Source organism: Engystomops pustulosus, chromosome 3, assembly GCF_040894005.1.
Source record: "Engystomops pustulosus chromosome 3, aEngPut4.maternal, whole genome shotgun sequence".
NCBI classification, from domain to species: Eukaryota; Metazoa; Chordata; class Amphibia; order Anura; family Leptodactylidae; genus Engystomops; species Engystomops pustulosus.
The window spans coordinates 20,201,862-20,229,173 of record NC_092413.1 but is presented as its reverse complement, the minus strand read 5'-3'; the positions used below and the strand labels follow the sequence as shown (position 1 = coordinate 20,229,173).

Here is a 27,312-nt window from a genome sequence, read left to right as displayed (position 1 = left end):
TTTCCCCCACGATCGTTCCCCCGAACCGTTTTTGGGGGGTGCCGATCGCTGCCATGGCATCACTGGGGTCCGATCGGGATCCCAGATATGCCTGTAGGCAGTGCCTGAAAGATGGCGTCTGTGAGTATACATGAGTATTGCAGGTTATTATCATGTACATGCAATCAGATGATTTGATGATGTTTTTTATTAAAAAAATAAAGTAATAAATCACCAAAAATGCCCATACGCCCATAACATATAAAGAGACATATAACCCCCAAAAAAGTCTAAATCAAAACACAAACCCCACATATATAGTATCACCGCGTCCAAAACAATCCGTAGAATAAAAGTAAATCATTATTGAACCCGTACGATGGACGCCGTTAAAAGAAACTGTTGAAAACCCACCAAAAATGAGCATTTTTACCTATTCAATCTTACTAAAAATGCAATAAAAAGTGATCAAAAAAACATATGTACTCCAGAATGATAATGCTGCAAAGTACAACATGTCCCGCAAAACACAAGCCATCGACCAGCTCTGTAGCCAAAAACGTAACAATGTTATGCCACTTGGAAGACAGCAATGCAAAAATGATAGATTTTTCCTCACATTACGGTTTTATTTGACAAATTTAGTAAAATGTAAGAAAATATATTAAAGTCTGGTGTCCCCGTAATCGTATCGACCCATAGAATAAAGATAACATGATTATTAGGCTAAAAGGTGAACACGAAAAAAAATTGATTGATGCTTTTCTATTCCTGCTCTCAAAAACGAGTTCCTAAATTTTCAACAGTAGGTGATACCAACCCCAAAATGGCAACACTGGAAAAAGCATCTCATCCCGCAAAAAAAATGCCGTCACATGGCCCCAATAACGAAAAAGCGAAAATTTTATATCTAAAATCCTGGCAGCTGCAGGGCGCTCCTTCCCTTGTGCGCATTGCTGTGCACCCATAAAACAAGTCACGGCCACATGTGGGGGATCTCTGTACTTGGGAGAAATTGCATATTGTATGGTGGGTTTTCTCTTTTTATCTTTTGGAAATGTGTAAATTCTAAATTTCACCTCCATTTTGATTCAATTACTATGAGGATCTCAAGGGGTTAACGATATTCCTAAAAGCGGTTTCTGATAGTTTGAGGGGTGCAGATTTGAAAATGGGTCGGTTATATAGGGGGTTTTGATGCTAAATATCTAAAATTTCATTCAAAACTGTATTTATCCGCAAAAGAGTAAATTCTGAAATTACGGAAAATCACTACTCGATTTCTAAGCCGCGCGACATCAAAATATATTATCCAGACATTTCAATATTTAGGTGGTAAATCTATCTACCTGATTTCGAATTTCAAAAAAGTGATTTTTTTCAGAAAATTCATCATTTTTTCTTTTTTTTGGAAAATAAACGCAAAACTTATCAGCCGACATTTACCACTAAAATGAAGTACAACATGTGGGGAACAAACAATCTCAGAATCGCTTTGATATGTAACAGTGTTCAAAAGTTATAACCATATAAAGCGACGCAAGTCAGAATCCAAAAAATGGGGCGGAGCCTTAAGCTGTAAAATGGCTGCGTCCATAAGGGGTTAAGGCCCTACCCTATCGGATGTTGCCTCCTACTGACAGTAGTTCCACCAGTCTTCCCATACATCTGCAGAGATCTCACTTATGTTCATGAATTGTTCTGGATCCTCCTCTTCCCGTATCATCTTGATGTGACCCTTCCATACATATAATGCAGCAAGAAGGGGCTCGGTGAAGGTAGCAGTGAAGGTGTGTAAGTGTATGATGGGGTCACATTGCTCATAGAAGGACAGTTGCCCGGCTTCATAATCCAGATATATCCTGACTCTATCACTGGTGATCTGGTGCGGTAGCTGGGTAACCTTCCCCTCATGTATCACTGAATAGTAGTCTTTATACTGGTCTCCATGTAAACACCAGGACTTCTCACTATCTCCAAGGAAAGACCTAGACCCCCTCCTGTCTATACTGGGGTAACATATCCCCACTTTCCACTCTTCTGATTCACTGACCTCAATGTCCCAGTAATGTCGTCCCGAATCAAAACTCGTGCTGCTCACCACCTGAAAGTTCTGGAATCTGCTTGGAACTTTTGGACGATTCTGGTCTATACGTGTCCAGGCAGCAATTCTTAGGTCGGGTGAAATCCGGATATTATTATCAGCTGTGCTCAGATCTAGTAAAATATCTTCTGGATCCTGAACATAGAATGTGACATTTAGATCTCTTATTATATCAGATAATGTTTGTGATACGTGTGAGATGGACTCTACACCAACATAAGGTTCAAATGTGTCCTCATCCCCTCTCTGCTCCTCAAGGTCACCCAAGTCCCCAGTGTCTACTTCCTGTAAGACAGTCAGAGGATCGGCCATGTTACACATCTCCTCAATGCGTTTCATCTTCCTGGACAGTTCATCCTTCTTCATTTCCAGATTCTGGATCACGTTAGAAAGTGTCTTCAGCACTTGTTCTTCTTCCTGTGAGATCTGACTCAAGGCCTTCACCTCCAGGTTAAGGAGCCATCTCCGGAAATCTCCGAACAGATCAGTGATGTTCCTGACTTCTCTAGCTGATTTTAATCCAGTCTCTCTCCTGCGATTCCTTAGACTTTGGACTCTTTCCTCCGTCTCCTCTATTTTCGAGGTCAAATTTGACAAAATGTCCCTTAATTTACCCTTCCTCTTCTCAGAGGCTGTAGCTAGTGACTCCATCTTATGTCCTTGATGTTCTCCTACCAGACAGCAGGACACACAGATACAAGTGGCATCTTCAGTGCAGTAATACTCCAGAATTTTCTTATGGAGGGAACATCTTCTGTCCTGGAGAGAAATGCTGGGGTCGGAGAGGACATGTTCTTCTGCCTTGCTGTGAACTCTCAGGTGTTTGTCACACAGGGAAGCATCGCAGTGTAGACAGGATTTCACAGCGGGAGCTAAAGAGTCCACACAATAACTGCAGAAGATCGAGGCGCCATCCTGAGGAGTAGAAGTATGAAAATTGTCCACTATGTTACACAAAGTGATGTTCTTCTGGAGTGTAGGCCGCTCCCCAAACCCTGCTCTACATTCAGGGCAGGAATAAACTTGGTCCTCATCCTGGGAGTTCAGGACCTGATCTATGCAGTCCCGACAGAAGTTGTGTCCACATTTTAGGGTGACAGGATCTGTATACAGGTTCAGACAGATGGAGCATTCTAGTTGGTCTATCAGACTGACGGACGCCATAACTGGCAGCAGAAGCAAGAATCGAAAGTGAAAGTCTGTAATGCTCGGAGACGAAAGGGCGTGATCCACATATGTTACACAACAAGGCCGGGCTTGTACCTAGGTTTTTCTAAAGTGACCTTAGACCTGTTGAAGCAATAAACATGTAGAGTCCCTATGGAACATTTCTAAATCTCCGGGAATATCAATATGGAACATATAATATATTATACTATATGCTACGTATGCTCACTAGTAATCTTTATACTGGTCTCCATGTAAACACCAGGACTTTTCAAGGAAAGACCTAGACCCCCTCCTGTCTATACTGGGGTAACATATCCCCACTGTGATCGGCATGGGGAACGTGGCATGATCCACAATTGTATTTTTCAGATATTGTTTGTCCGATTCATTCATTTTAGATCAGTTGTAAAATAAAAGATTATAAATTATACTAATTAAAACACTTTCTGATGTGTCCTTACAATGGAGGGTTCATACGCTTCCCACTTTATGCTGTATATAGTGGGATACTTTGTCCTGCTCTTTCCCCCTCGCAAGAGGAGGAATGATTGGCTGCTGCTGATGTTCAGGGTGTTTCCTTACGTGGACAATGATATCATTGGGGACCTCCCTTCTGCTGAGAAATATATACACTCAGTGGAGGCCAGATATGGATGCAGCACTTTGCATATATATGCCCAGTGGAGGCCAGATATGGATGCAGCACTTTGCATATATATGCTCAGCGGAGGCCAGATATGGATGCAGCACTTTGCATATATATGCTCAGCGGAGGCCAGATATGGATGCAGCACTTTGAATATATATGCTCAGCGGAGGCCAGATATGGATGCAGTACTTTGCATATATATGCTCAGCGGAGGCCAGATATGGATGCAGCACTTTGCATATATATGCTCAGCGGAGGCCAGATATGGATGCAGCACTTTGCATATATATGCTCAGCGGAGGCCAGATATGGATGCAGCACTTTGTATATATATGCTCAGTGGAGGCCAGATATGGATGCAGCACTTTGTATATATATGCTCAGTGGAGGCCAGATATAGATGCAGCACTTTGTATATATATGCTCAGTTGAGGCCAGATATGGATGCAGCACTTTGCATATATATGCTCAGCGGAGGCCAGATATGGATGCAGCACTTTGTATATATATGCTCAGTGGAGGGCAGATATGGATGCAGCACTTTGTATATATATGCTCAGTGGAGGCTAGATATGGATGCAGCACTTTGCATATATATGCTCAGCGGAGGCCAGATATGGATGCAGCACTTTGTATATATATGCTCAGTGGAGGCCAGATATGGATGCAGCACTTTGTACATATATATGCTCAGTGGAGGCCAGATATGGATGCAGCACTTTGTATATATATGCTCAGTGGAGGCCAGATATGGATGCGGCACTTTGCATCCATCCCCCATAGTCCTCAACGGCCTCCGCTGAATGTATAAATTGCTCAGCAGGATGGAGAGATATATGGCTGCTTCTTCCCATCCTATCCTATGCCTCTGTCTGCCAGTATATGTCATAAGTTATGATCAGTGTATACATCGGGAGCTTTCCTGGTGTATACACTGAGCATATGAAGAAAACTCAGTGTGAACATAGCCTTATTGTATAAATGACTACTATCTCGTGCAGGGTGGTCTACATTGTGAATGGCAGTGACTTATTCCGCTTCCTATTGTTCTCTTTTATGAAGATCCAGGTTATAAAGAAAACATCACGTTTAGAAAAGAAATAATCGGAAGACTTTCTTTCTCCATTGACAAGAGGAAGAAAAGCTTAGCGGGGGGAAGACTGATATGTTTTCCACACTTTGCAGCTTCCATTGATAATACATTGACATTCCCATCAGGCTCGGTTATTCCTCACGTAACACTCCAGGAGAATTGCTGTTCTGTGCCAGATGGCGAAATGAAGTGGAATTGAATCTTTCTCGTTCATCTAAGAATCTGCTTCATCTTATCATGAGATTATTTCTGAAGTTTATATTAAAGATAACTGGGTCATTCCTAAATCTTAGAACACTTGAAGAAAAATGAGACCAGCGAATCAATAAACGTCTAAATCCATCGACGGCAGCAATTCCTTTCTATCTATCACTTAAAGGGGAAGGAAGAACTCAGGTGTATTATAGTAGAAATATTTAAGGGGTTATCTAGGGTGAGGAAAGCAGTTGTTATATAGCAAATGGGGCCATACTGTAGCCAAATGTGAGTAGGTTCTCCTGACGATGTTCTGGTTCTTCTCATTGGCCAATATCATTAAATGAAGACATCCTGACTACCGATTAAGCCAATCACAGCCCTGTCCTGCTGGTGGGATCTCTTACCGATCTTTAGAATAGGGATACTGTTACTCCCATTAGAAAATAAATGGATCAGCAATGTACATGTTGTAGGAGACTGAAGCCCATCAGGATCCTCGGGATCCCAGAATAAGTCCCTCACCTATCAGCAAGTTGTGATCTATTCTAGAAATAAGTTATAACTTGGTTTCATGGCACATAAATAAGCTCAAAGGGGGAGTGAGTGCATAAACGTTAAAATGTAACTTTTAATAATCAATATATAAAAAACAGCCTCACTATGCCAGTCTGCACATAGGAGGTCACCAGGTCCACCACCGTGACCAGTGACCCGCAGCTCTAATTAGGGACATCTGCTGACAGCACTTTTGTCCACTTTCTCCTGCATGCCTGCAGTGCAATTAATTGATACCAGGCCTGAAGCTCACATAAATGGGCCGGCATCTAGCACTAAGACACTTTAAGTCCCTCTGAGGAGTCATCACGAAACGCGTCAGGGACGTTTGGATCATTTGGCGTTTGTAGGGGGCACGTCTCAGTCCAACAGGGACAGCTGTGGACTGCCCTTGTAAGGGCGGGAGTCTTAAGGGTCCACTAGGGAGAGGTTTATAGTATGTTTTTTATAGTATGTTTTTTATATATTGATTATTAAAAGTTACATTTTAACGTTTATGCACTCACTCCCCCTTTGAGCTTATTTATGTATACATTTATTGTGAGTATATCTGGCTATTTGTGTTGCTTTCGTGGCACAACCAATTTAAGGACAGGGATTTTTTTTTTCTTCATTTTTCCATCCTTAACTTCTTGAAAGAAGCCTAAGTTTTATGCTTTTTTTTCAGTAACAGCATATAAGGGCTTGCTTTTTCCAGAGTGTGTTGTGTGTCACGGGTGCCCCCGCGATCCTTGTCACGGATCGCAGTCACACCCGTGCCCCTCTCCATGGCGCCGCTCCCCCCGGCCCACATTTACCTCTCCACGGACCGGTTCCCATTCAAGCTAGGCTGCGTGCGGGTTCCAGCTCCCTAGGGCGCGCGTGTGCCGGCACTTGAAGATTTAAAGGGCCAGGGCCACCGCTGATTGGCGCTGGCCACTTCCGGGTTTTCCTTAAAGACCAGCGGCTCCCATCATTCCCCGCCGGATCTTTGTGCTCTCAGCCTTAGAGAAAGCTTCCTTGCGCTTGTTCCCTGTGTTCCTGTACCTGCCTTGCCTTGATCTCCTGTTGCCGACCCCGGACCTGAACTCTGACCTCTGCATCTCTGCCGCCAGCCCTGATTACCTGCCTGTACCTGTCCGTGAGCCTGAACTCCGATTCTGTACTGCAACCTTGGCTGACACCGCGGGCTAGTCGCACCTGTGGAACGACCTGGTGGTACCCCGCCGCAGAAAGTCCAACCCGCTTTGCGGCAGTCTCTGGTGAAGACCAGGTGCCACTTAGACTCCGGTCCCAGGTGTCGGCTAGTACCCCCTCCTGCGGTGGTCCAGGGGGTTCACTGACCCTGACATTGTGTGATTAGATTGGTTATGGCACCAATTTACGGTAAATTATGCAGATTATTCACATTCATTAACTCGTCTTTGTTATATCTAGACGCCATAAGTTGTGTTTGTTACATAGATTATGCCTTATGCAGATGCCAGGTTATATATCGGACATGGCGGGAGGAACACAAATTTCAGAGAAGTTTAATGTTCAGCGGAGCTTATGGCACATGTTAGTGCACTAATAAATCTACCACTGCATAAAACATTTATTATCTCCATCAACATGAGACAGCTCGGGATCTGTGATTTCCTTTTACTCCATCACCATTAAATTTAGCCCTGTGTGTAGTGTGAGATTCAAGTTTCTGCTAATGAACCTTAACATGTGCCTCAGTGACACATCTCTAGTCACACAGAGTAAAGTAATATATATATATCACAACAAAAAAACAATGGCAGAGGTTTTTCTAATCCATTACACATCACAGAAAACTTTTACTTACCCGGTCCATTCGCGATCCAGCGGTGCGTTCTCTGCGGTGGATTTGGGTCCGGCCAGGATTCACTAAGGCAGTTCCTCCGACGTCCACTAGGTGACTGCTGCGCTGAAGAGCATCGGAACGCACTCAAGTACACCGGCCTATTCCAAGTGAAGGTAAGTGCAAGCTCCGCGACACGATTTTTCCGAATCCGTCGGGTTTTCGTTCGGCCACGCCCCCCGATTTCCGTCGCGTGCATGCCAGCGCCGATACGCCACAATCCGATCGCCTGCGCCAAAAACCCGGGGCAGTTCAAGGGAAATCGGCGCAAATCGGAAATATTCGGGTAACACGTCAGGAAAACGCGAATCGGGCCCTTAGTAAATGACCCCCATTATGTAGAAAATTGAAAAGTGGCATCAGAAAATACAGGTTCATAGTATCATAGTATATAAGGCCGGAAGGAGACTCAAGTCCATCAAGTCCAACCTTCAAGAATTAAATAAATGTTTTATCCCCATAACCCGTGATATTTTTTCTCTCCAGAAAGTCATCCAGGCCTCTCCTGAACATGTACATAGAGTCGGCCATAACAACCTCCTGCGGCAGAGAGTTCCACAGTCTCACTGCTCTTACAGTAAAGAACCTTTGTCTATGGTGATGGTAGAATCGCCTCTCCTCTAGGTGTAGAGGATGCCCCCTGTCTATGGTGATGGTAGAACCTCCTCTCCTCTAGGTGTAGAGGATGTCCCCTGTCTATGGTGATGGTAGAACCTCCTCTCCTCTAGGTGTAGAGGATGCCCCTGTCTATGGTGATGGTAGTACCTCCTCTTCTCTAGGTGTAGAGGATGCCTCCTGTCTATGGTGAGGGTAGTACAGCCTCTCCTCTAGGTGTAGAGGATGCCCCCTGTCTATGGTGATGGTAGAACCGCCTCTCCTCTAGGTGTAGAGGATGCCCCCTGTCTATGGTGATGGTAGAACCTCCTCTCCTCTAGGCGTAGAGGATGCCCCTGTCTATGGTGATGGTAGAACCTCCTCTCCTCTAGGTGTAGAGGATGTCCCCTGTCTATGGTGATGGTAGAACCTCCTCTCCTCTAGGTGTAGAGGATGCCCCTGTCTATGGTGATGGTAGAATCGCCTCTCCTCTAGGTGTAGAGGATGTCCCCTGTCTATGGTGATGGTAGAACCTCCTCTCCTCTAGGTGTAGAGGATGCCCCCTGTCTATGGTGATGGTAGAACCTCCTCTTCTCTAGGTGTAGAGGATGCCTCCTGTCTATGGTGAGGGTAGTACAGCCTCTCCTCTAGGTGTAGAGGATGCCCCCTGTCTATGGTGATGGTAGAACCTCCTCTCCTCTAGGTGTAGAGGATGCCCCCTGTCTATGGTGAGGGTAGTACAGTCTCTCCTCTAGGTGTAGAGGATGCCCCCTGTCTATGGTGATGGTAGAACCTCCTCTCCTCTAGGCGTAGAGGATGCCCCTGTCTATGGTGATGGTAGAACCTCCTCTCCTCTAGGTGTAGAGGATGCCCCCTGTCTATGGTGATGGTAGAACCTCCTCTCCTCTAGGCGTAGAGGATGCCCCTGTCTATGGTGATGGTAGAACCTCCTCTCCTCTAGGTGTAGAGGATGCCCCCTTGTCCTGGTCACAGGCCGAGGTATAAAAAGATCTTTGGAGAGATCCTTGTACTGTCCGTTCAGGTATTTGTACATTGTAATGAGGTCTCCCCTCAGCCGTCTTTTTTCTAAACTGAATAATCCCAAATTTTGTAATCTGTCAGTGTATTCTAGTCCCCCCATTCCCCTAATAATCCTGGTTGCTCTCCTCTGCACCCGTTCCAGCTCTACTCTATCCTTTTTATACACTGGTGCCCAAAACTGTACACAATATTCCATGTGTGGTCTGACCAGGGATTTGTATAAGGGCAAAACTATGTCTTTATCATGAGAATCTATTCCTCTCTTTAGCAGCAGCCGCCTGGCTCTGGTCACTAAAATTAAGTTTACCATCCACCAATACGCCCAAGTCCTTTTCAGCTTCAGTTTTACTAAGTAATTGACCGTTTAGAACATAATTATACTTTTTGTTTCCATGGCCCAAGTGCATAACTTTACATTTATCTACATTAAACCTCATCAACCATTTTTCTGCCCATCCCTCAAGCTTCCACAAATCCCTCTGTAATGCTAGACTATCGACCTCAGTATTTATTACTTTACACAGCTTAGTATCATCTGCAAATATTGAAACTTGACTGTGTAAACCCACTACAAGGTCATTAATAAAAATATTAAAAAGAAGTGGCCCCAATACTGACCCCTGTGGCACTCCACTGGTAACATCAACCCAATCTGAGAATGTGCCATTAATGACCACCCTCTGTTTTCTATCACTAAGCCAATTACTTACCCAAACACACAGATTTTCTCCTATTCCCACCAGTCTCATTTTATATACCAACCTTTTATGTGGCACGGTGTCAAATGCCTTTGAAAAGTCCAGATATACAACATCCACAGCGTCCCCCAGATCCAGTCTTGAACTTACCTCCTCGTAGAAACCAATCAGATTAGTCTGACAGGACCGATCTCTCATAAACCCATGCTGACGCTGGGTTATAAGGTTGTGCACAGTGAGATACTCCAGGATAGCATCTCTAATAAACCCCTCAAATATTTTCCCCACCACAGCAGTTAGACTTACGGGTCTGTAGTTTCCAGGATCACTATTTGATCCTTTTTTGTATATTGGTACCACATTTGCTATGCGCCAGTCCTGTGGAACATAACCAGTCCTCAGTGAATCTTCAAATATTAAAAATAACGGTTTGTCTATCACGGTACATAATTCATGCAGAACCCGGGGGCAGGGTCGGACTGGGGTGCCTGGGGCCCACCAGTGAAATTGATTTTGGGGGCCCACCTACTACCACATAGAAATATTCTGGGATGAGGGAAGCAGATCCCCCTCACTGCACCCCTAAAAATACCACAGTTACAGTATAATGTCACCTGGATAAAACTATGTCATACACACTGCCCCCCCCCCAGATTTTATTAAGGCCCCTGATACACACTGCCACCCCCCCCCTCCATATTTTATTAAGGCCCCTGATACACACTGACACCCCCCTCCCCCCCCCCCCGCTCCATATTTTATTAATTCCCCCGCCCCATACATGCTGCCATTCCCTCCGGCATCTAAGGTTTGAGTGCGGTGCACGCACTCAGTGATAGTACTCAAGCGGCCACTTCCGGCCGCATCGAGTACTATTGCAGCCATTGGCCTCCCATGCAGGGGTGAAGAATTTAAGCCTTTATGCTGCCCGAGGCGAGCCATAGAGAGACCCCCCCCATATATGTAATATATAAGGGAGTGTCAGGACCAGATCCATCACATTGGTTTGGGGTGAAAATCAAGCAATGCAAAATGCATACAGAGTACCGCCATTTAGTACAAAATGCATACCGCATGCCACCATGTAGTACAAAATACGTACAGCATAATGCCATGTAGTACAAAATATATACAATGTACCACCATGTTATATAAATACATACAGAGTACCGCCATGTAGTATAAAATTCATAAAGTACCGCCATGGAGTAAAAAACAGATATAGCCAGGACCGGATTAAGGCCAAGCAATCACTATATACAGCTCCTCCAGCAACCAGTGTATACAGCTCCCCTAGTAACCACTGTATACAGCTCCCCCAGCAACCAGCGTAAACAGCTCCCCCAGCAACCAGCGTATACAGCTCCCCCAGCAACTAGCGTATACAGTTGCCCCAGCAACCAGCGTATACAGCTCCCCCAGCAACCAGCGTATACAGCTCCCCCAGCAACCAGCGTATACAGCTCCCCCAGCAACCAGTGTATACAGCTCCCCCAGCAACCAGCGTATACAGCTCCCCCAGCAACCAGCGTATACAGCTCCCCCAGCAACCAGCATATACAGCTTCCCCAGCAATCACCGTATACAGCTCCCCCAGCAATCACCGTATACAGCTCCCCCAGCAATCACTGTATACAGCTCCCCCAGCAATCACCATATACAGCTCCCCCAGCAATCACTGTATACAGCTCCCCCAGCAATCACTATACACAGCTACCCCAGCATCACTATATACAGCTCCCCCAGCAATCACTGTATACAGCTCCCCAGCAATCACTGTATACAGCTCCCCAGCAATCACTGTATACAGCTCCCCCAGCAATCACTATACACAGCTACCCCAGCAATCACTATACACAGCTACCCCAGCAATCACTATATACAGCTCCCCCAGCAATCACTATATACAGCCCCCCCAGCAATCACCGTATACAGCTCCCCCAGCATCACTATATACAGCTCCCCCAGCAATCACTGTTTACAGCTCCCCCAGCAATCACTGTATACAGCTCCCCCAGCAATCACTGTATACAGCTCCCCCATCAACCACTGTATACAGCTCACCCAGCAATCAGTGCATACAGCTTCCCCAGAAATCAGTGTATACAGCTCCCCCTGCAATCACCTTATTCAGCTCCCCCAGCAATCACTACATACAGCTCCCCCAGCAATCACCGTATACAGCTCCCCCAGCAATCACTGTATACAGCTCCCCTATCAACCACCGTATACAGCTCACACAGCAATCAGTGTATACAGCTTCCACAGAAATCATTGTATACAGCTCCCCCAGCAATCACTGTATACAGCCCCCCAACAATCACTGTATACAGCTCCCCCATCAACCACCGTATACAGCTCCCCCAGCAATCACCGTATACAGCTCACCCAGCAATCACTGTATACAGCTCCCCCAGCAATCACTATATACAGCTACCCCAGCATCACTATATACAGCTCCCCCAGCAATCACTGTATACAGCTCCCCAGCAATCACTGTATACAGCTCCCCAGCAATCACTGTATACAGCTCCCCCAGCAATCACTATACACAGCTACCCCAGCAATCACTATACACAGCTACCCCAGCAAACACTATATACAGCTCCCCCAGCAATCACTATATACAGCTCCCCCAGCAATCACCGTATACAGCTCCCCCAGCATCACTATATACAGCTCCCCCAGCAATCACTGTATACAGCTCCCCCAGCAATCACTGTATACAGCTCCCCCAGCAATCACTGTATACAGCTTCCCCAGAAATCACTGTATACAGCTCCCCCAGCAATCACTGTATACAGCTTCCCCAGAAATCACTGTATACAGCTCCCCCATCAACCACCGTATACAGCTCCCCCAGCAATCACTGTATACAGCTCCCCCAGCAATCACTGTATACAGCTTCCCCAGAAATCACTGTATACAGCTCCCCCATCAACCATCGTATACAGCTCCCCCAGCAATCACTGTATACAGCTCCCCCAGCAATCACTGTATACTGCTTCCCCAGCAATCACTATATACAGCTCCCCCAGCAATCACTATATATAAATATACACACACACATTACATATTACACCTACATATAAACCTATTTCATGTTATACCTGTATATACACACACATATACATATATCACATGTAATACCTGTATATACACATACATGACACCTATATATACACACCTAATACATGTTATACCATTATATACACACACATATAGAACACATTACACCTATATATACAGCTATTACATGTTATCAGTATATATACACACACATGACAAAACACACATACACAGGGAAGACACACACATACACACATTACACTTACCTGATATCCGGCAGCAGGTCCAGGTCAGGCAGGGGATACATTATGGCAGTGGATGGAGCCGTCATCATCCTCTGTGCAGCAGGCCCGGGCTGGTGGGCGGGGCTTCTCCTGTCAGCTCTGCCCGGGCTGCACCTCCAGGGAGACCAGCCACAGATTTGAATGTGGTGCTCCCACGCCTCCTCCCCCTCGCTCCTCCTCCTGTTCGCTCCTCTGGCTGCTTCTGTGGTAGTGACAAGGGCTTCCGGTGTCACAGCAGCGCCGCACAGGACGTCCTGCGCCGCGCTGTAAGCAATAGTACTTGCGTCTGAATGATGCAAGTACTATTGTTAGTAGTTTAGGAGCAGCCTCGATTAAAGGCCCATGCCATAGTGACAGGAGTCGGGGCCCACCGGGGGATTCACCGGCCCCCCGGTGGGCCAGACCGACCCTGCCCGGGGGTGTATGCCATCTGGCCCAGGTGATTTATCTATCTTAGTGGTTGCGAGGCGGCGCCGTACCTCTTCCTGGGTTAAACTGTTGACATTATAAAAAGAATTTACATTATTCCTCATTGTGTCTTCCACCAGGGGATTTTCCTGGGTAAAGACAGTTGAGAAGGCGACATTCAGTAGATTGGCCCTTTCCACATCTCCTTCCACCATGACCCCCATGTTATTTCTAAGGGGACCCACACTCTCTGTTTTTAGTTTCTTATCATTTATATACTTGAAAAATAATTTGGGATTATTTTTGCTCTCCCTGGCAATATTTCTCTCAGTCTCTATTTTTGCGGCCTTTATCTACTTTTTACAGGATTTATTTTTATCTCTATAATCCTGTAATGCCTCATCGCTACCTTCACGTTTTAGCACCTTAAACGCTTTATCTTTCTCGCTTATTGCTTTCCTTACAAGACTAGTTAGCCACATAGGCTTTTTCTTGTTCCTCTTATGCTTTTTCCCATAAGGAATGTGTTTCTCACAGGACTTTTTCAGAATATATGAGAAAAAGTCCCATTTTTGGGAGGGGCTTTTGTCTTTGAGAACATTATCCCAGTCTATGCCTTTAAGGTCTTCCCTTAGTTGATGAAAATTTGCCCTCCTGAAGTTTACAGTGTTGGTTGCCCCTTCACTAACGTGCTTAGTAAAGCGTAATACAAAATCAATGATATTATGATCACTATTCCCCAGGTTCCCCCCAACCTGTAGTTTTGATATCCTATCAGGTCTGTTGGTAAGGATAAGGTCCAGCAGTGCCCCCCCTCTTGTTGGCTCCAGGACTAGTTGCGACAGGTAATTGTCTTTTGTTGTTGACAAGAACCTGCTACCTTTGAAGGACCTGCAGGTTTCTGCCCCCCAGTCAATATCTGGGTAATTGAAGTCCCCCATGACAAGTACTTCACCATGCTTTGAAGCCGCTGATACCCACTATATCATATTTCCGTTCCAACATCAAGAGTTCCAGTTCCTCCATTTTGTTTGTGAGGCTTCTGGCATTTGTGTACATACACTTTATATGGTTTTCCCTGTCCGTATTTCTTGTGTCCTTATTCCCCAATCTCATTCCAGCCCCCCTTCCTCCCCCATGGACTATGACTCTTCCCAGCTCTCTATGTACACTGTCTATTTGCCCTGCACAAGTGTAGTTGCCCTCCCCCCAGGTCTCTAGTTTAAACACTCCTCCAACCTTCTAGCCTCCCCATTGAGGTGCAGCCCATCCCTACTATAGAGCCTGTAGCCCACAGAAAAGTCAGCCCAGTTCTCCATGAACCCAAACCCCTCCTTCCTACACCAACTTTTGACCCACTTATTTACCTCCTGGATCTCCCGCTGCCTTTCTGGTGTGGCACGTGGTACAGGCAGTATTTCTGAGAAAATTACCTTTGAGGTCCTTGCCCTGAGCTTATGGCCTAAATCTCTGAAATCATTTTTAAGGACCTTCCACCTACCTGTTACTTTGTCATTAGTGCCAATGTGGACCATGACCACTGGTTCCTCACCAGCCCCTCCCAGTAATCCGTCAACCCGATCCGCAACATGCCGAACCCGAGCACCCGGCAAACAACACACTGTTCGGTATGCACGGTCTTTGTGACAGATTGCCCTGTGTGTTCCCCTAATAATGGAATCTCCCACTACCAGCACCTGTCTGACCTTGCCTCTGCTCCCATTACCCTTCTTACTGGAGCAGACAGTCCCCTGGTTACTAGCGGCCACGTCTTTCTGCAGCATTGCTACCCCAGAGCTGATATCCCCCTCATCCGCCAGCCTTGCAAACTTATTGGGGTGCACCAGATCAGGACTAGACTCTCTACAACTCTTCCCTCTACCCCGCCTTCTACATGTTACCCAACTAGCTGCCCCCTCATTCTGCACCTCCATACTTCCCTCCCCACCCCCATCTTCCCCAGAGAGTTTGTGCTCCAGGAGCAGCAAACTTCGTTCCATATTATCAATTGCCCGCAGCCTTGAAACTTGCTCATTTAGATCCAGAATCTGGGCTTCCAGGTGAGCAATTTTCACACATCCCACACAGCAGTATATACCCCCCCTCACACACCCCACACAGCAGTATTCTCCCTCGAACGGCTGTTCAAGGAAAGCATACATGGCACAGGATGTACACCGTGTAGCAATGCCACTTATGGAGTCCATTATTCTAATGGGGATTACAATAGAATTATGCACAGAAAGAAGAATTTACAGTCAAAGTAACACAGAACACAGAAGTTACCTGCTAAAGCCCCTCAAACTTAAGTCCCTTAAACCTAAGTCACACTTATGACACTGCACACACTTGGGATCAGTGCACACTCGCCGCCAAGCTCATACACTCGCTTTGCTAATGCTTTTTTTAAAGTTATCTGCCACAAAAATCTGCAGAGCTCACTGCACAAGATCTGGCTGACAAAAACAAGCTCTCATATACTTACACTTATACTTTTACCATCTACCAAGATATACTGTAAGTATATGAGAGCTTGTTTTTGTCGGGACAACCTGTATTTTCTGATGCCACCTTTCAATTTTCGGCCTAAGATATTCTAAAAGGTTTCTCTAGTGTGTAATGGATAAAAAAAACCCTCTGCCGTTTACCTGATGGTAGATAATTACAACTTACCTCCCCGTCCTTTCCCCGGGGGCCTACATAGTGTACAGAGAGCCATTGACGTCATCGTCTCTCTCCACAAATCTTGCATAACCCGGCCGGGCAGCGCATGTAATGTTGCTCTTGTGCATGTGAGATATTTGCAGATAGGGAATCCCTCAGGGAACACTGCAGAAAGCTTGACCATGGTGAACCTTGAAGGGAAAAGGTCACAAAAGTGAACCTGTGCCACCAAAAGTGGCAAATAAAGAAGGAAAGCCAAGTCCAATATTAGATACATTGGAGAATTCTCAGCCTGTCTACGCCAGAATTTTGACCCTGTAATGCTAAGTGCCAGATTTATTGAGAGTTTTAGACCATTTTTAGACAATTTTCTGACATGTCCAAAAATGGGAGGGGTAGACTCGTGAAAAGGGGGTGCGGCCTGGCCCGGGAGCCAGAAAATTCAGTCTGTGTGGCCGAAAATTCAGCTCTAAAATAGATCAACTGATAGTTGGTAATAAGAATGCACAACAGGTCACACAGAAGGTAGCTTCTTAGCTCCCCCTAGTGGTGGCAGTGCATAGACATAATGTTCATATTGTGGATTTGAAGCTTTGTAACAGAAGCCATGACCTTTAGGATATGAAGAAGTGAATCTGCACATCATTTGGTTCATTCACTTTAGTACAACAAGTGACTGCATTTTTTGGATGAACCCATCATACACCATCCAGTACCATTCTATGCAAATCTTAGTTATCCAATATATTAAGGTTACAATGGTGACATCCCCTCCTACCATGGTTATAGTCATCCTTAACATGTCCGCCTCCTATTCCTCTGATCTGCATTTGATGGGCACATTTGATAGAAGCTTCGATACCTTGGAAGGGAATACAATGACTTTCCATCTAAGAACAGGTTTCTGCTGCCAAATGAAGTACAATTGCTTTTCAGGCAAATGTAAATGAAATCCCCTGCAGAGTGCAGCTTGAGAGGAAGACGCGGATGATACATGAGACCTGTTATCTGGAATCCCGGCTTCTGTCCCCCACATTAATCCCACTCACATTTCACATTCACAAATGTTTTTCTTCTAGTTTCGTTGTTTAGCAGAGAACATCCCTGATCTCCCTCAGGTCAGGGGCGGACTGGCTATTGAACCCACCGGGAACTTTCCCGGTGGGCCGACAGGTCCGGGGCCGATCTGGGGCCGGTGCCGCCGGTCTGAGGCCGGTCGGGCCGACTTACACATGATGAGGAGGACGGAGGCACTAGCAGGCAGCGCAGCGCTGCTTCTACACGTCGGGCCGGCGGCTGACAGGAGCGGCCGCAACGCGGCCGTTGCCGGGCAACAGGTGTACACAGCTGTCACAGGCCGGCCGCTGTGACTTTGCCAAGGCCGGCCGCTTCACACGCTGCTGCTACAGCGCAGCCCGTGCAATGACATCATTGCGCAGGCTGCTCAGCAGCGTGCGGAGCGTGAAGCCGTCCCGCGCTGGCACGCACAATCGTCAATTTACGGCTGTGCTGTGCTGCGCGCGGAGTGCTTGGGAGCGGCCGGAAGAAGCGGAGTGGGAGTCGGAACCTTGTGCCAGTGCCAGCTAGGTAAGTTAACTTTTTTATTTATATTTTTCACAAGCGCTGAGCCACTTGTACTCGGGGCAGCCGCAGGGGGGTGGCCAATATGGATAATTACTGCCACAGTGCCACCACTATTTATAAAACGAATTGTGAGGCGATTACTTACTTCTTTGAAAGGGGGGGGGGGGTGTCACAGCTGGACAGCCACAGTCAGATGAGTATAATGGGGGGGGGGGGGGGTGTAGAGAATGGATGGGGATTAAGACGGATGGGCACTGGCCGTGCAGGGATTATGAGTATATTGTGTGGGGGGGGGGGGGGGGGGATTGGGACGGATGGGCACTGGCACTGCACAGATTATGAGTATATTTTGAGTATATCGTGGTCAGGGCAGGTGGCAAAGATCCAAGGTGAAGTCCAAATCTGGGGTCAGCAACTGGAGGTCCAGGCGGATGGGAACGGGAACACAGGCACATGGGACACAGCAACACGGGGGGACTCTGGTAACTCAGGAACACGGAGGGACTCTGGTAACTCAGGAACACGGAGGGACTCTGGTAACTCAGGAACACGGAATATCGCTGGGGAGCTTTTTCAAAGGCTGTGAGGCACAAAGATCCGGCAGGGCTTGCAGGAAGAAGTTTATATAGAATTTTGAGGAAATGAACAGCGCCAATAAATGGCGCGCTGGCACTTTAAATTTAGAGAAGCTGGCGCGCGTGCGCACAGCTGACAGGTGCGAGACAGGAGCCAGAACAGGTGAGCTGTGAGGGCGATGCGCTGGCGGGGGCAGAGGAGCAAGGGTGAGCCCGCGACCCGTGATATGGGTCGTGGGACCACCCGTGACAATCAGGAGTTAGGATTTAGAGTATGATAAAAAGCACACCCAACTTACAGACAACCCCTAGTTACAGACAGACCCCTCTGCCCCCTGTGACCTCTGGTGAAGTCTCTGGATGTTACTATAGTCCCAGACTGTAATGATCAGCTGTAAGGTGTCTGTAATGAAGCTTTATTCATAATCCTTGTTCCCATGACAGCACAAAATTTTGAAAATCCAATTGTCACTGGAACAATTTTTTTTCCCTGGAGCTACAATAATAAAATATAGCAGTTCCAACTTACAAACAAATTCAACTTAAGTACAAACCTAAAGAACCGATCCTGTATGTTACACAGTAAATTCCTGACTGTAGATTTCCTTTAATGCAGAGGGGGCTCTGGACAATTTATAGCTTATATAATTAACAAATGGGTGGTGTACATAATATTTTACTGGTTACATCCCCTCATTATGTATAGTATAAGCAGCCCTCCTGACTTAATGACTACTAATGAGTAAGTTTACTAAGTCAAGCGCAAAAGTAACAGGTGAACCACTATCAGCAGCCTCCTGTCTTCCAGTGGATGGACTAGTAGGGCCATGCAGTCAATAATGTATGTTAACCCTTGGACAGGAAGTTTGGAGCTCCTGCAAACTACAGAGAAATGGATAAGTACAATATGTGTGAATAAATTAGGGTCTTGTACTTACCTGGTAAATGTATTATCGTAAATTAAAGGGGGCTCCGTATATTACACATAATTAAATATTTATTCAGGGTGTGCTCAGATGTGGTACAAGTGGTATGATTATTTAGGAGATAACTGTTATTCTAGTGACACTATAGTGAAAGTGACTGTGGTATTTTTAGGATCGCTTTGTGGAGATGTGATGCAAGGAGCCGACAACATCTGAGGGGGACTAATGCATCAACAAGTGAGAAGGAGGTGTCACGTTGCAGTTCTATAGCCGATGGAGTAGATCGTCACCTGTGAGTTACAATTCGACAGTGCTGTGTAAAGGATAACAGTTTCTGCTTTACATGGAGAGAAAAGCAGAAGGAAATATTGGGGAGCATGCTGCAGTATTTCTTCAGAAAATATGGGGTAATGAAGTGCATCAGCCCTGTGCATAAATTACACAAGACTGCTGCACTCCAAATCTCCATATTTTACATTGCTCTGATGCAGCGTGCTCCCTCTCTTAAAGGACACGTGTCTCACTATAGCAGAATAGCTGCACATACTAATGTAAGAATCTCCCTAGCCCTCCCCCAGTTATTGCACTAAATTTCTAGCTTTTTTGGAAAATATTGAAAAGCTTTGCTACACTGAGTATCATTGCGGTCCGATCGATGAACCTAGCTTACAGCCAGCCATTAATTGATTCTTGTATATAGGGGGTAGTATTATAGTAGTTATATTCTTGTACATAGGGGGCAGTATTATAGTAGTTATATTCTTGTACATAGGGGGCAGTATTATAGTAGTTATATTCCTGTACATAGGGGGCAGTATTATAGTAGTTATATTCTTGTACACAGGGGGCAGTATTATAGTAGTTATATTCTTGTACACAGGGGGCAGTATTATAGTAGTTATATTCTTGTATATGGGGGCAGTATTATAGCAGTTATATTCTTGTACATAGGGGACAGTATTATAGTAGTTATATTCTTGTACATAGGGGGCAGTATTATAGTAGTTATATTCTTGTATATGGGGGCAGTATTATAGTAGTTATATTCTTGTACATAGGGGGCAGTATTATAGTAGTTATATTCCTGTACGTAGGGAGCAGTATTATAGTAGTTATATTCCTGTACATAGGGGGCAGTATTATAGTAGTTATATTCCTGTACGTAGGGAGCAGTATTATAGTAGTTATATTCTTGTACATAGGGGCAGTATTATAGTAGTTATATTCTTGTACATAGGGGGCAGTATTATAGTAGTTATATTCCTGTACATAGGGGGCAGTATTATAGTAGTTATATTCTTGTACATAGGGGGCAGTATTATAGTAGTTATATTCCTGTACGTAGGGAGCAGTATTATAGTAGTTATATTCCTGTACATAGGGGGCAGTATTATAGTAGTTATATTCCTGTACGTAGGGAGCAGTATTATAGTAGTTATATTCTTGTACATAGGGGGCAGTATTATTGTAGTTATATTCCTGTACATAGGGGGCAGTATTATAGTAGTTATATTCTTGTACATAGGGGGCAGTATTATTGTAGTTATATTCCTGTACATAGGGGGCAGTATTATAGTAGTTATATTCTAGTACATAGGAGCAGTATTATAGTAGTTATATTCCTGTACATAGGTGGCAGTATTATAGTATTTATACTATAGTCTCTTTCTCTGCGTTGTACATGTTGATTTAGACCATCTATTAACAGTTTGCATTGAGTTTAGTAACTCCACCCACATCACAAGGCCACGCCTACTTGTTTTGACCCCGCCCACAGAATGGGGCCACTTTTACAGTTTTTTCCAGGGCCACTTTAAATTCCCAGTCCGCCCCTGCCTCAGGTCCTCACTATTGTCGGAAAAGATTTCCAAAACCCAAGGGTTGTAAATTGGAAGATAGTCCTGGTACAGAAGCTGAGGCCACATCTTGGATAGTATCTGTGAAGATACAGCTCATTGCTTCTTGGTAGAAGCCTCGTAATTACTCCCTCGTCTTGAATGTAAAGGAGATTCCAACAAAAATAGAAGACCTCTCAGGGTGTCAGAAGATTGGGTCCTAAAAAAAGGAGTTTGGCATGGACACTGGTGATTTTGGTCCTCTTCACCTAACTTACCCGTATAAGTTACAATTAGTAATGAGCGGTCCTGAACCTTAATGTTGAGGTTCGGGTCCTCGAATTCACCCTTTACTACAAGGTCCCGATGAGTAATGGGAGCAACGAGCATCTGGAAAATGTTGGAGTGCGCCCCCATTGCGGGTGAGTGTTCACGTCAGATTCGGTACCCAGACCCAAACCTAGACCGAACTTTTTTGTTTGGCCCAGTGGAGCCTGAAAGGGTCTACTCATCCCCAATTCCAACAAATAATAAGTAATAAAAAAAGTATTATGTAGGGGAGGGAAGGTCCTTGGCAGTTTAGCTGCCATGATGATAACACATCCCATGACCAGTCATTCTCATAAGCCTCATGCTAAGTCCACCAAAAACAGGGCCGGAGAATAGTAGGTGGAGGCCCCAGGGCCCCCACTGAATGTAGCTCAGACAGTGGGACACGTTACTATTCTAAATTATCATTACTATTCTAAACTTTCTCCTACTTACATGTTAGTGTAGCTGCTGGCCCAGCTGGCAACTAGCATTAGGCACTAAGGGGAGGGGATCAAGCGTCACTCTGCATGCAGCGCAGCTCCTGAACACATGCAGCTTGCAGAATGCGGTGGTGCATGGGCAGGTTTTCAGTGACAGAGCCAGTGGGTCACTGCCACAGCTTGGAGGCCGGGTCACTTGTGCGTCACGGTGACGCTGTCGCTGTGCATCACTTCCAAAAGCTGTAAGCTAACTGTTGGACATTGCTGGTGGGGGCCATGGGGCAAGCGCCCCTGATGACCTCACTATAATCTAAAGATATTGGGGCAGATTTACTTACCCGGTCCGTTCGCGATCCAGCGGCGCGTTCTCTGCGCTGGATTCGGGTCCGGCCGGGATTCACTAAGGTAGTTACTCCGCCGTCCACCAGGTGGCGCTGCTGCGCTGAAGTTCCCCGGAGGCGCGCTGGAATGCCCTGAAATTCACCGGCCTATACCTGGTGAAGGTAAGTGTAATTTTCGCAACACATTTTTTGTCTTAAATGCGGCGGTTTTTCCGAATCCGTCGGGTTTTCGTTCGGCCACGCCCCCCGATTTCCGTCGCGTGCATGCCAGCGCCGATGCGCCACAATCCGATCACGTGCGCCAAATTCCCGGTACAATCTAAGGTACAATCGGCGCAAATCGGAAATATTCGGGTAACACGTCGGGAAAACGCGAATCGGGCCCTTAGTAAATGACCCCCATTGTGCTCTGTATGGTGTCATACTGTGCACATATTAGATGTATTGTTGTATATATAAGAACTTGACTGTCTATTGGTTGTCAGTTATTACAGATAATAGACATATTCATTGTCTCTCCGCACGCTGCACTTATACTAGGCCTCGAACTAAGACTTACAGCAAATGCAGAAAATGTGAGCGTGGCCACTTATCAGAGGAATAACGTGGCGTGAAGCCCTTCCCTACGCTATGAGATTAGACGGGTGAGCTGCTGTCTAATTGTTCATTTACATCCACACACAAAGGGGCCGCGGGGACCCAGGTGACAGCGCTAATTATAGAAGATGAACAGTCTGGATGTAGCCAGCAGGAGCGACGCTCCGGAGGGCAGCAAATTCCTTAATAGTGTTTAGAGGCTCGACTGGAGGCCATGAGGAGTGTACGGAGACAAACATGGGAAACAATCCCATACGTCCTGTATAAAGGAACAACTACCAATTACCAAAAACAGAAATAATGGGAGAATAATAATGTGTAAAAAAACAAGTTAAAAAAGTTGATTTTTTTTTCACCAAATGCCTAAAGGGAATCTATCAAATGCTGTAACACACTGCACAGACAGTATAAGGTATAAAAACAGTATTAGGTATTGTCCTTGGAGATCATACGTTTATGTGTGTTGTTAGTAGCAGCAGGACTGTGAACAGTGGCAGAACTTGAAGCTGCTGGGCCCCAGTGCAAAGTCTGTGCCAGGCCCTCGACTATAATATATGGTTGATAATACTAGTCTTCTCATATTGGGAATTGACACCTTTTAGACCCCCTAATCTTTTTGGTTCTGGTTGCAACCGCACCCTCTGCTCCCTCTTAAGTTACTCCCCTGACTGTGCAAAATGTCAGATTAGTAGATCTTAGTAGTTTTACAAGTGCAATAAGGGTGTATTCTAACACTGCTGTGTCCTGTACTCTCTCCATCCAGTGTTAGGTATTTGTTCCGAAGAGCTGTGCAGTTACCATGCCTTTTTACATGTAGGTAGCTGCAGGACTGTGAAAAATGGATATTATTCCAAAATTGTAGATTTTACAAATGCAATAAGGGTGTATTCTAACACTGCTGTGCTCTGTACTCTCTCTGCAGCCAGTGTTAGGTATAGGTCATGGAGAGCTGTGTAGTTACCATAACTTTTTACCTGTTGTTAGCTGCAGGACTGTGAAAAATGAATTTATATTCCAAGATTGTAGATTTTACAAGCGCAATAAGGTTGTATTCCAACACTGCAGTGCTCTGCACTCTCTCTGCAGCCAGTGTTGGCCCTGGAGAGCTGTGTAGTTACCATAACTTTTTACATGAAGTTAGCTGCAGGACTGTGAAAAATTAATTTATATTCCAAGTTTGTAGATTTTACAAGTGCAATAAGGGTGTATTCTAACATTGCTGTGCTCTGTACTCTATCCATCCAGTGTTAAGTATTGGCTCTGGAGAGCTTTGCAGTTACCATATCTTTATACATGTTAGTAGCTGCAGGACTGTGAAATTTATATTCCAAGATTGTAGATTTTTGAAGTGCACTGGTGGTGGGTTGTCACACTGCAGTGCTCAGGGATTAGGGGTTGATTTGATCTTTTCTGGTACTTATACAAGCCCATAAGCCGGTGCCCTTATCTGATACCGGAGCATGAGTAGTGCTATAGTTATGGGGGTGCAGCCGGTTTACCAGCTGCGTCTTGCTTGAGAGATCCTTGAACTTCTGACACAAAATATTCTTTCCTGGTCTCACAATGTCAAGGAGTGAGTGTTTTTCATTCAGGTACATCCTAATGGCAGGTCCGGGTCTCTGTAACATAGCAACACAGACAGGAACGCGCTATGTGATTGTTCCCCTATGGAGGGGTGAGTGTCGGTCCGCGTTATACTGATGTGCGTTCCACATATAATCTGGTGCTTTCCGAAAATTTTTAGAGAAGGTTCCCATGAGCTTTAATCATTTTACTATATGTGATGTCTATATTTTTATGTATTTTTTTATTATCATGTCACTAATGTGTAATAGTGAATAGTGATGAGCGGAAACCTCCAGGTTCAAAGGGTTCGCTGAACTTTGAACCAAGGTTTTGTTTAGATCCCCAGATCCGAACATAAATCCTCATTGGTAACACCCACAAATTAGTGCTGGCATCAATCGTGGTTGTTACTCCTTTAAATGTCACCAACAAAGCCGCCATGATGGAATGAGAGCGAATACCGTAGGGACGTCATTGGGGACCGACAATCCTAGGGACATCATCAGTGAGCGACCATCTATGGAAAGTCATTGGGGACCAACGATTTTGGAACATCATCGGGGAGTGACAATCCTAGGGACATCATCAGTGAGCGACTATCTATGGAAGATCATTGGGGACCAACGATTATAGGAACATCATTGGGGAGCGACAATCCTAGGGACATCATCAGGGAACGACAATCTATGGAAGATCATTGGGGACCAACGATTATAGGAACATCATCGGGGAGCGACAATCCTAGGGACATCATTAGGGAGCGACCATCTATGGGAGGTCATTGGGGACCGACGATTATAGGAACATCATCGGGGAGTGACAACCCTAGGGACATCATTAGGGAGCGACCATCTATGGGAGGTCATTGGGGACCGACGATCATAGAAACATCATCAGGGCGCAAAGATTCTATGGATGTTATTGAGAAGCAACGATTCAAGGGATGTCATCGAGAAGCGACAACCCTAGGGAACATCTTCTTGAAGCAACAATTCTAGGGATGTCATCAGGGAGCAACAATCACAGGGACATCCTCGGGGAATGGCCATCTTTGGGACATCATCGGGGAACAACCATCTTAGGGACATTATTTGGGAACGACCATCTAAGGGACATCCTCGGGGAACGACCATCCAAGGGACATCCTCGGGGAACGACCATCCTAGGGACATCATCGGAGAACGACCATCCAAGGGACATCCTCGGAGAACGACCATCATAGGGACATCATTGGGGAAGGACCATCTTAGGGGCACCATTTGTGATTTATCGGGAAGTGAAGATCCAATGGACGTCATCAGTGATGATCCTGGGGACATTGTCAGGGAGCGACCATCTTAAGAACATCATTGGGGAGAGACGATCCTACGGACATCTTCGGGGAGAAATGATTCTACTGCGGTCATTAGGAAGCAACTATTTATAGGACGTCTTTGAGAAGCGACAATCCTAGGGATGTCATCAGGGAGCGCCGATCTTAGGGACGTCATCATGGAGCGATGATTCTGGGGACGTCCTTGGGGAGTGTCAACCATTGGGACATCATCAGGGAGCGAATATCCTAGGGACCTCATCGGGGAGCGGCCATCCTAGATTGCACTGGGAATGTGTCCTCACACTGCTGTGTTCTGTACTTCCAACAGACAGTGTTACATATTGGCACTTCGGACATGTATTATCATACTTTTTGTGCATGTTATTGGTAGCGGCAGAATTGTATGTAAAAGATTTAATTTCCAAGATTGTAGTTTTTATAAAGTGCATTAGGGGTGTGCTCTCACACTGCTGTGATCTGGGCTCTCTACAGACAGTGTTGAATATTGTCCCCGGATATCTGTGTAATTATACCTTTGTGTGTGTGTGTTGTTAGTAACAGCAGGACTGAAGTATTTCTATGTGAGCATTGAAGCTTCCACCGATGCCCTGGGGGTGTGTCCTCACACTGTTCTGCTCTGTGCTCTCTGCAAATAGTCTTAGCTAAATACCATGGAGAGTTGATGTGTAAGTTTACATTTTCACATATTGTTGGTAGCAACAGGGCACTGGAATATGCATTTATATTCCAGGATTGTAGCTTATAAAAGTGCACTGGGGGTGTGTCCTCACACTGCTGTGCACTAAGCTCTCTGCATTCCCAACAGCCCACATCAGATCAGCAGCCGTCCATTCACCACATGGAACTATAGGACATTTCCATCCTGATACATAATATCAGATAGCCTGGCGGGGTATATCCTGTGCTGTCACCAGTCGTCCCCTTGTTATTTCGGATACAGCAGTAATTCTCCCATTTGCCTGAGGAGCCGGCGATGACTGACAGCTCCAGCCTCATCTCAGACCATTTGTCAGGAAGGATTTACAGGTCACGGTTTTTAAGCAAAGAAAAGATTATAACTTATTACACAAATCTACTCACTAAAAGCTAAAAATATTATAGAAAAATAAATAGTGCAGGACTACTATATAAAGGGGTCAGAGGTCATACTACCATATAGTCCTGAAGTACGATGTCTAATTTATAGGAGTAGCTTTCATCATTTTCCTGTACTGTGACATCGCTGTGTGCATTGTCCCTGTACTGTGACATCACTGTGTGTATTATCCATGTACTGTGACATCATTGTGTGTATTATCCCTGTACTGTAACATCACTGTGTGCATTATCCCTGTACTGTGACATCACTGTGTGCATTATCCCTGTACTGTGACATCACTGTGTGTATTATCCCTGTACTGTAACATCACTGTGTGTATTATCCCTGTACTGTAACATCACTGTGT

General features: G+C 45.4%; 1 protein-coding gene across 1 annotated transcript; it reads right to left on the bottom strand.

The window, feature by feature from the left end:
• Positions 1–1,477: 1,477 nt before the first annotated feature.
• Positions 1,478–3,247, bottom strand: LOC140120417 (E3 ubiquitin/ISG15 ligase TRIM25-like). The gene has a single exon (XM_072139470.1). The coding sequence runs from the start codon at positions 3,245–3,247 to the stop codon at positions 1,613–1,615; it is 1,635 nt and encodes a 544-aa protein (XP_071995571.1). The 3' UTR covers positions 1,478–1,612.
• Positions 3,248–27,312: the final 24,065 nt, after the last annotated feature.

Bases quoted from the DNA above. Each gene is read 5' to 3' on its own strand.
- LOC140120417 (XM_072139470.1), bottom strand. From the start codon at position 3,247: ATGGCGTCCGTCAGTCTGATAGACCAACTAGAATGCTCCATCTGTCTG.